Source organism: Halichoeres trimaculatus, unplaced genomic scaffold (genome assembly GCF_033239565.1).
Source record: "Halichoeres trimaculatus isolate MK-OKI-2021-1 unplaced genomic scaffold, fHalTri1.1 fHalTri1_scaffold_10, whole genome shotgun sequence".
Classification (NCBI taxonomy): Eukaryota; Metazoa; Chordata; class Actinopteri; order Labriformes; family Labridae; genus Halichoeres; species Halichoeres trimaculatus.
The window spans coordinates 36,896,056-36,905,578 of NW_027437187.1; the positions used below are offsets into that span (position 1 = coordinate 36,896,056).

Below are 9,523 nucleotides of genomic sequence, written 5' to 3' on the forward strand. Positions count from 1 at the left end.
TGAATTGTAAGTGTGTGTGTTCTTGCTCCTCTCTCTGAGCGGGATGAGTGTGTGCTGTGGTCCGGTTTGTCCGTGTGAATGAAGGAATGAGTTGTTGACATGTTTTGTGTTGGTGGCACTTTATAATTGATCCCAAAGGGTGCCACGAAATGTAATTATTTTCCTATGATGACAGTTTTACAAAGAGTTGGAGCCCGTGAAACCAGAATAAGGTGCCTTCTTTGTTCTTATTTGCTGTTTGTTGTGAGCAGGCTTTCACGTCCCTGGAGAAACAAGAAAACACCCTCTAACAGAAAAATATCAAGCTTCTCTGGCCAAACAATCGACCCACTTCTCTGTCATTTTAACGGGAACATTCCCAGTTGTGATGTTGCGCAGTGTGTTGTTGCCATCCTCATATCATCTCCCAGTTAACCTTTCTCTCTGCTGAGCGCTCCAGGATACAGAAATCACACATATCCAGACTCTGAAGCAGCGTGTTCTGTGATTTAACGGTGCATTTGTCTTCCAGTGTTTCTTTTGACCCGTTTGCATGAAAATGGTTCATCTTCATATCATCATCATTTCCAACAACGCCGAACAACGTGTGCTTCTAGTATGGTTGTATTTCTCTTTTATAAATGAATGTAAATGTAAGGTGTCTGTGTGCGTGTTTGTTGTATTGTTACCTCTTCAACAATCAAAGTATTACCGTACGGCTTTGGACGTGATGAAGAGGCTGGTGTGCTTCAGACGGTGGATCCAGTCATTGATTGACAGGTCTTTGTTGTCAACATCAGCAGCTGCAGAAAATATGAATAAATCTGGATTTTCACAAGCAGGAGAGAGGGTTTATTTATTAAGTAGTACGCCTGGACATGAAACATAAAAAGCAATGAAAGACTCACCTGTGGGGGTTTGTACAGGTGCATCATTATTTCAGGAGTTCAATTCATTAAAGGTAAATAAATTTGGTACAGTGTCTGATAAATTTAACATAAAAATATTAGAAAAAGGATTTTAAGACTCAAATGTTAGCCTCTGAAAAGTATGTTTATGTATTTTCACTCTTGTTTTATCCAACCAGCTTTTGATTGTTTTGGCGCTGTGGGCAGGAGCCAAGTCCCATTGGAAAATGAAATGTCCATAAAGCTTGTCAGCAGAAAAAAGTTTCCCGGTACTCTTCAATTTCATGCAACTAATAAACTAATTTGATAGTGAACAATACTAAAATGTGACAGGAAGTGTAGCCACTTTTGATTTGTAAGTTTACGTTTTGCTGGAACTGGACCTCATATACACACTTCCTGTTTGAGCTTTGTTGACAGAAGTAAGTAAGAAGAAGTAACGGGGTCTGAATCACTGTCAAACTAAGAACCCAGGTTGAAATAAACAAAGATGGTGCCAAAACTTTACAATCTAAGAATAATTCAGAAACAAAAGATTTCTTATTTACACATGAATTGATGAGAGTAAGTTGTAAAAGTTGACTTATTTAAGTACAATCAAAATTATTAGGGGCAGAAAAAGTAAATCAGCTTTATTAACGTAATATTAATTTTTATTTTATTTTATTTCTTTTTTTGGATCATAGTGATAAATTACAACAGAGAATTACGGCCACTTAAAAAAGAGTATTTATGAAAAAAAAGTCATACATTTATTAGGAAAAAATATGTAATTTTTTTAAAGTTTTTTTGTCGGTCATTACAACTAAAAATGAATTTTCACAAACTGTTTTAATTTAAACTTAATTTGTTATCATTTAACAGCCAACGTCTGAACCCCAATGTCCAAACATCATGCATTTTTTTTTACCAAGGTGGAGGAATAATAATAATAATAATAATAACAATAAAAAAATATAAAATAAATAATAATAATAATGATCTATTAATTATTATTATTATTGTTATTATAATTCAGATATTTCCCACTACAAAAATAAAACATTAATATACAATATGAACAAAAATGGTCCAAATATTGAACCCTGTGGCACCCCACACGTGACTTTGACTAGTGTTATAGTTAATATTAAAATTGTTAGTTGGTATTATAAAAATACTGACTATTTAAACATTGTTTTTTTTCTTTTAAATTGAAACAAATAAAAATCACAACCAATACAAGTGTACAAAAAGATAAACAAACAAAGAACCCCCCAAATAAAAGAAAAAGAAGAAGAAAAGAAAAACTAAATACATAAATACAAAAGGATCAAGAGAAAAAAAATCGTTTTTCAAGCATGAGTCTGGATAAAAACTATGTCTATTTTCAAGTTTTCTTTGAAATAAATGAGAAAAACAGATTTGTTTACGTTGGGATAGTTCTGCGTTTCCTTCCACTCTTTTGTCCCTCTGCGCTTGCCGTAGCCAAAGGGAGCGTCATGGCGCCGGTCATAGGACTACAAACTTTTGACTACAAACTTTTTAAACTGTTATAACTGTTAAATTAAGCGCCCAGTCTTTGATATTTGACCAGAAGATGTCGGAGTGATACAAAGAGGAGCAGAAACGTCGACGGTCGGGATGTGAGCGGTTATTTCTCCCGCCTTTGGCCGGAACGAGGATGTTAACTGCTAACGGTAACTAGCCTGACTTTGTTTGGCTGTCTCTGGATTTTAAATGTCAAACGGACGCGGTTGAAGTCACCGAAGTGTCTGGGTTTGGCTTCGAAGTACCGTCGAAATGTGTCGTTTCCTCCGGTACTGTGTCAGCCACTGCCTGCACGCAGCGCTGACCCGGCTGGAGGAGGTGAACGGGGAGGTGAGCGTGTGGAGCTCCGTCAGGTGGCTCGGTTACCTGTCCAGCCTCAACCTGCTGGTGGCGCTGTGTTTGGGGCTCTACACTCGATGGGAGCAGACAGCAGAGTCCATCCTCCTCATCGTACTGGTTCTGGCTCTGGTGGTGTTTGCGGTGGCCAGTGTGGTGTATTATTTCTTCCACATGGAGCGGGTCAGTCTGAGCCTGCTCCACCTGTGGTTCGGCTTCCTGCTCGGGCTGCAGTGTTTCCAGAACAGCGCCGCCCTGCGGAGTGACCTGAAGGAGCAGGCTGCCAACTCCCTGCTGCTGGTCAGCGTGGCTCTGAGGACTCTGTGGGCCCTCCTGGACCGGCTCTTTGGATGCACGCGGTACCGCCCTGCCTTCCTGACCTCTGCGGAGCGGCTGGAGCTGGCAGGCTTCGCCGTGGCCAGCACGGTTCTGCTCATCCAGAAGTCGTTCAGCGTCATGGTGCTGGTGGTGGCCCTCGGTCTGGTGATGGTGGCCCTCAGGATGAAGGCTCTCCTGGCTCTCCCTAACCTGGTGTGCTTCGCTGTGGTCACAGGCGTGCTGTTCTTCAGGTCTCTGGGGATCAGCACCAACCCCTTCGCCCTGTCCTGCTTCTTCAGCCAGCTGCTCTGCGACCCGCTCCTGGACGTCTACTTCAGCGGTCTGTCCGTCACCGAGCGCTGGCAGCCCTTCCTGGTGTGGCGAGGCTTCCTTCGCCGCCTGTCTCTCCTTCCTGTTCTGGTCCTGGAGGGGGCTTTCATCGCCCTGGCCGGCCGGAAGCTGACAAACCTGGACCAGTGGTACCTGATGATCCCGGGCTTTGTGGTCTGTGGACTCCTCTGGTTCTTCTGCCACTTGGTGTTTGTGATCACAGTGTGGGGCTTTCACAGCAAGCTCAGCGACTGCCAGAGGCTCTGCCTGTTCCAGGGGTCAGGGGTCAACGGGCTGGACAAAGTGATGGCGTCCAAAGGGATGAGACACTTCTGCCTCATCTCTGAGCGCCTGGTGCTGCTCACGCTGCTGTCCACTGTGGCTGTGGCCGCTCTCTGCTGGCAGGTGAGACCCAGTTCACACCTTAACCCAGGGATCTGCATCCTTTACTTTCATAGGAGCCATTTTTCCTCAGCTCACCTGGATTAAAGTCATTCAGGAGCCACAAAATCTACTTTATCGTCACATTAAGACAAAAAAAAATTAAAATCAGGTGAATAATGATCTAAACGAGAAGTTTTGTATTTATAAATTTGTACATGTAATTTCTTAGTTTTTTTATTTTTATTAATTAATTTATTAAATTTATTTTTTAATAAATCTGCAAATTTAAGAAAAAAAGGAATTCGTAGTGTCATACATGTTATAAATTTAGCAAAATTTGAAATTGAAAAAAAGATCAAAAATTTGCAAAATAAAAAGAAATGAATTCAAAAAATGTGCAAAATTTCAAAGAAATTGATGAAATGTCATTAATTTGCAAAAAAAAAAAAAACCTAAATAATGCAGTTTCAAAATTTTGCTTAATTTCCAAAATTGTAAAAAAAAAGATTTATATAAAAACATAAAAAAATTAGCAAAATCTTTGAAAAATGTGGAATTCTTTTTCTTAATTTGCAAAAATGTCAAAAATTGAAATAAAAAAAAAAATTCCCTCCAAAATCAAAAAAACAACAAAAAAATTAAAGCTTTGTTTAAAGAGGTGATGCATTTTTAGTCCAAATTTTATATTATGATTTTACTTAGTGTCTGTGTCGTTATCATTAAAATATTAAAAGCCCTTTATTTTAATAATATTTCCAAGCTACAAGGAGCCACTGCAAAGGAGTCAAAGGACCACATGAGGCTCCAGAGCCACAGGTTGAAGACCCCTGCCTTAACCAGTGGATAAAAATCCTAAAGAGAAGTGTCGGACATCTCATTTTACCTGAGTGATTCTATAATTAGGGAACATTTCAGGATTAGGAAAAAGTGAAAAAAAATCTGTTTTTTTTTTTGCTTCATATTTTATTTGTTTGCAAAGTATATACATTGAATGTACTAAATTCATTAATTACCTTAAGCGCTAATGAATTCTTAAATATTGAAGTAATTAAAAAAATGGTGCATTATTTTGTCAACTGAAAAAAAAAATCCACCAAATCCATATTATACTGAATTTAAAGTTATTCAACATTTCTCTGTCAGACTACGCTCCCTAGAAATGTCCCTCATCATTTATTTCACAGTTTAGACAAATTTTAACTGACTCAAAAATCCCAGTGACACAGCTGACAGGACAAGAAGAGAGAATAGAGTAGAAAATACTTTATTTATCCCTGAGGGGAAATTCTGGAGGAGTCACAGCAGCAACCAAGAAAACCAAAGAAAGAAAGTGAATAGAAAGTGTAAAAAGCTCCATAAGAAAATAGATGCTGACAGCTTGTCCATCATTGTCCAGTCAGCCAGCCTCCACCTCCACAGGGTCCAGGACTGAGCTTCTTCAGCAGTCTGTTCAGTCTCTGTCTCCTGGATCCTGTCTGCTCACAGCAGGTGAAGCTCTTCACATGTGGCGTTGGTGTCTGCTGTTAGCTCTGTTAGCCATGTCTGTGAATAGCATGATGCTACTCTGCCCTCTGGTATTCCCTCTGTTGCTGGGTTAGCACAGCTAGCTCGTCCATCTTATTGGAGATAGATCTTACGTTCCCAATAACGATGGATGGAAGGACAGGTCCATGTCGTCACTTCTTAGCTCACACCTGAGAACCAGCACGTCGTCCTCACCTCCTTCTCCTCACCTTGTGGGGAAACATCTGGCCTAGCACCAGTTAGCATTGACATGCTACAGGCTGCTAAAAGCTGATTTCACATGTAAACAATGAAGCCATGGTTACATGTAGGATCTCCAGACAAACACAGGAGAAAAGTAGTAAAAATATCACTGAAGACAAAACCAGTTTGGTGAGCCATACAAAGTAATGACCCACTCCAAAAGCAAAAATGACAGAAAAATGACAAGAAATGAAAGTGAAACTTCATCCTAATGACCCACTGTAAGATTGGTTGTTGCTTGAAATTATCATTTGGTAAATTTATCTACTTTAGAAAGTGTTTGGGATGAATTTTGTATTGATTTCCCTGTGTTTTTGGACCAATATTTAATCCACAGTGAGGTTTTTCTCTCCTGTCGGTAAATCTTGAGTCTGTTTAAACGGTTTTGATCCCTGATCGTTCTGTGCAGGCCTCCAGCAGCCTCTTCGTCAGCCTGTTCCTCCTCATCCTGCCTCTGGAGTCCCTGTTCCACGGTCTCTTCCACGAGCTCGGCAACAGCCTGGGAGGAACGTGTGTGGGCTACGCCGTGGTCATCCCCACTAACTACTGCAGGTACGTTCACGCCATGCTCATGCTAAGCTCACGCTAACAGATCAGAGTCATTAGCTGGTGTTTCTGTGCTGAGCGTCTGTTTCCTGTGCCTCAGCCCTGACGGCCAGCCCATGCTGCTGCCTCCTGACCAGGTCAACGAGCTGAACAGACGCACCACCGGCATGCTCAACAACATGCAGCGCTTCTTCGGCCACCACCTCATCGAGACGTTCGGCTGCGACTACTCCACCAGCGGGATGACGCTAGAGGCTCTGCAGACCAAGATCAAGGCCTTCCTGGAGCTGCGCACGGCCGACGGGCCGCGCCATGACACCTACATCATCTTCTACAGCGGGCACACGCACCGCTCAGGGGAGTGGGCTCTGGCAGGTGAGGGGGTCACACTGCAGCAGGTATTTTAATAACGAGCTTTACGCAGGTTGAAGAGAACAGTCCAGAAATTCACAGGAAATTAACTAAAAATTATATTTTAAAGAAATTCCTAAATGAATAAACCACAGAGTCGAAAAATCTGTATTTTATCCATATGATGGTCCTCAGAGTTATACCGATGAGCCTGTTAGGAAAGATGGAGATCAGGAACAGGGCAGGATGAGGAGGAGTAACAGCTGTAGGAGAGCAGAGGAGGTGTCCCAGTCAGTGAGCGCTGTTAGCTAGTGATCTTTAGCCTAATGCTGTGTTCACATCAATAAATGTAAAGTTTGAATCAGATTCACTGACTTTAAAAATAAGTAAAAGTGTAAGAGCTGATCAGGCTTTTAGCCTGTTTTAGCCTTTAGCTCTTCAGGTTTTAGCCCTTGGCTAGTGTTTTAGCCTTTAGCTCATGCTTAAGCCTTTGGTCTGTGTTTTAGCTTTTAACTCGTGTTTTAGCCTTCACTTCTTGTCTTAGCCCTTAACCTGTGCTCTACCCCTAAGCTTGGATTTAGGCCTTTAGCCTGTTTTTAGCCCTTAGCTTATGTTTTAGCATTTCACTCTTGTTAAAGCCTTTAGCCTGTGTTATAGCTTTTAGCTTGTGTTTCAACATAAAGCTAGTGTTTTGGCCATTAACTCATGTTTTAGCCTTCAGCTCTTGCTTAGACTGTAGCTTATGTTTTAGCATTTAACTCTTGTTTAAGCCTTTAGCCCGTGTTTAAGATTTTAGCTTGTGTTTAAGCTGTTAGGTAGTGTTTTAGCCTTTAGCCCATATTATAGCCTTGAGCCTGTATTGTAGCAATTAGCTTGTAGTGTAGCATTTAGCTAGAGTTTAAGTCTCTAGTTCGTGTTTAGCCCTTAGTCTGTGATAATGATTGATAAATGATAATTTTCCGACCATGCTAAGAGTTAACTTTTTATAAAGTATCCTGCGTGATGCTCTTTAAGCTCTGGTTGAATCTAAAGCTCTGATGTTAGCGTGGTGTGAGGGTCTTAGACTCGGTCTCTGTGCCCCTCAGGAGGAGACACTCTGCGTCTGGATCAGGTCTTGGACTGGTGGAGGGAGAAAAACGGCTCCTCTTCCTCTCGCCTCATCTTCGTGCTGGACTGCGACAACTCCTCGCTGTGGGTGAAGGAGGTCAGGCGTGTAGAGGGGATCCACGTGGCCGTGCAGGGGGCGACGCTCGCCAGGGTGACGGACGTGGAGCACCAGGACCCGCCGCAGCTCGGAGACTTCACGGCTCAGTGGGTGGAGTACAACTGCAACTCAGGCAGCGACATCCAGTGGTCGGGGAGGGGGCGGGCGGTTTCCGCCGCCTACGGCGTCTCTAGACACTGGAGCGACTACACGCTGCACCTGCCCACAGGAAGTGATGTCACAAACCACTGGAGCATGTACTTCCCGCGGGTGACCTACCCGGTGGTGCAGCTGGCGCTGTGGTGCGGCGGTCTGAACCTGCTGGGGCTCTGTGGCTTCTGTCTACGGTGTCTGAGGAGGGTCAAACTGAACTGGTTTCCTCCGGCTGTGCTGGACACGGGGCAGGGCTTCAAACTGGTCCGATCGTAGACTGGCGGGGCGGTTTCTGTTCCAGTTTTTCTTAAAGTCTGGACCCTGGGTTAGGCAGCTATCACTCTAAACCAGCAGCTTAGTTACTGATGAGGCTTTTAAAGGAGTAGTTCCTGTTTTTTACGCGCTCTACAGATGATTCTGTTTTTATTTGATGTTTTAGCTTTGACACGTGATGAGAGAAGCACACTGAGACTGTTTGCACGCCGTCACTCCTGATCCCACAGGGCAAACACGTTGTGCCTTCACGATGACGTCTGCCGACCTCTTCGACCTTAAACCAAAGTTCCAGGTGATCTCAGGTGTGAGTGTGACTCCTCTTTGATGCACTATGCTTCCTACACTCCGCTTCGTGCCTGTTTTCAGCCTTTTCTCGAGCTGCGAGGGTTTCCTCTGTACCAGCTGCTTCAGGGAGTCCTGCACTGATGATTGCACTACGAGCAGACAGAGAACTGTAGTATTTATGAGATGATCGACTCCACACGGGGCTGAGTTTGTGTCCTCTTTGTGAAATATGCAAGATTTTTATATCGGTTTGATGAGTTGGTGGAGAGAAAATCAGATGGAAGTCGAGTTAAACTATGCAATAAAGAGGAAGTGGGACTTTGCTGCTTCATTTATGAACTCAACGGCTCTTTATTTGATTTATGATCCTTTAAATTTACATATTCTACCACGTGGAGCTGCTCAGCTGATCATTCACTTTTACACACACTTCACTTACACTTTTATTCTTTAACAGTTAGGTAGAGCTACACTTTGAAACCTGACAACAAGCTAACTTTGTCAGTTTGTAGCGTAGTTTAGCAGCTGCTATATTTCTCTCTCCTCACAGCCCGGTGCTCTGAGACGTGTCTGTAACGTGTAACGTTAGTGAATCCTGGTTCTGTCCTACCAGAGCTCATCTACCAACTCCAACCTCACCAAGCAGAGCTAACGTAACCTGGCTCTTCATTTTATTGATAGACTCTCAAGTTTGAACAGACCACTGCAGAATAACTGCTGACTGTGGGTTGGAGCCAACATTAGCACAAACACATTAACCTGGGTTTTAGCCTTTAGCTCGTGTTTTAGCCTTTAGCTCAGATTTAATCCTTTAACTCATGTTAAGTCTTAAGTTCACAATTCAGCTTTTGTTTGTATGTAAGCCTTTAGCATGTGTTTTAGCTTTAAGCTCATTTTTTGGACTTAAGCTCAGATTTTAGCCTTTAGCCCATGTTTTAGTGTTTAGCTCATGTTTTAGCCTATAGCCTGTATTTTTCACCTTTAGCTTGTTTTTTAGCCTTTAGCCTGTGTTTTTTTTTTTAGCCTTTTGACAGTGTTAAAGCTTTTAGCTTGTGCTTAAGCCTTTAGCTAGTGTTTTAGGCATTAGCTGTGTTTGAGCATTTAGCTTATGTTTTAGCCTTTAGCTTGTGTTTTATCCTACGTTTTAGCCTCTGGC

At 42.5% G+C, this 9,523-nt stretch overlaps 1 protein-coding gene across 1 annotated transcript; it reads left to right on the plus strand.

Moving 5' to 3' along the window:
• Positions 1-2,332: 2,332 nt before the first annotated feature.
• Positions 2,333-8,680, plus strand: tmem168b (transmembrane protein 168b). The gene is made up of 4 exons (XM_074676834.1): positions 2,333-3,806; positions 5,962-6,104; positions 6,199-6,473; positions 7,535-8,680. Exons 1-4 carry the CDS (start codon positions 2,670-2,672, stop codon positions 8,080-8,082), a joined length of 2,103 nt encoding a protein of 700 aa, XP_074532935.1. The 5' UTR covers positions 2,333-2,669; the 3' UTR covers positions 8,083-8,680.
• The last annotated feature ends 843 nt before the right edge of the window (positions 8,681-9,523 follow it).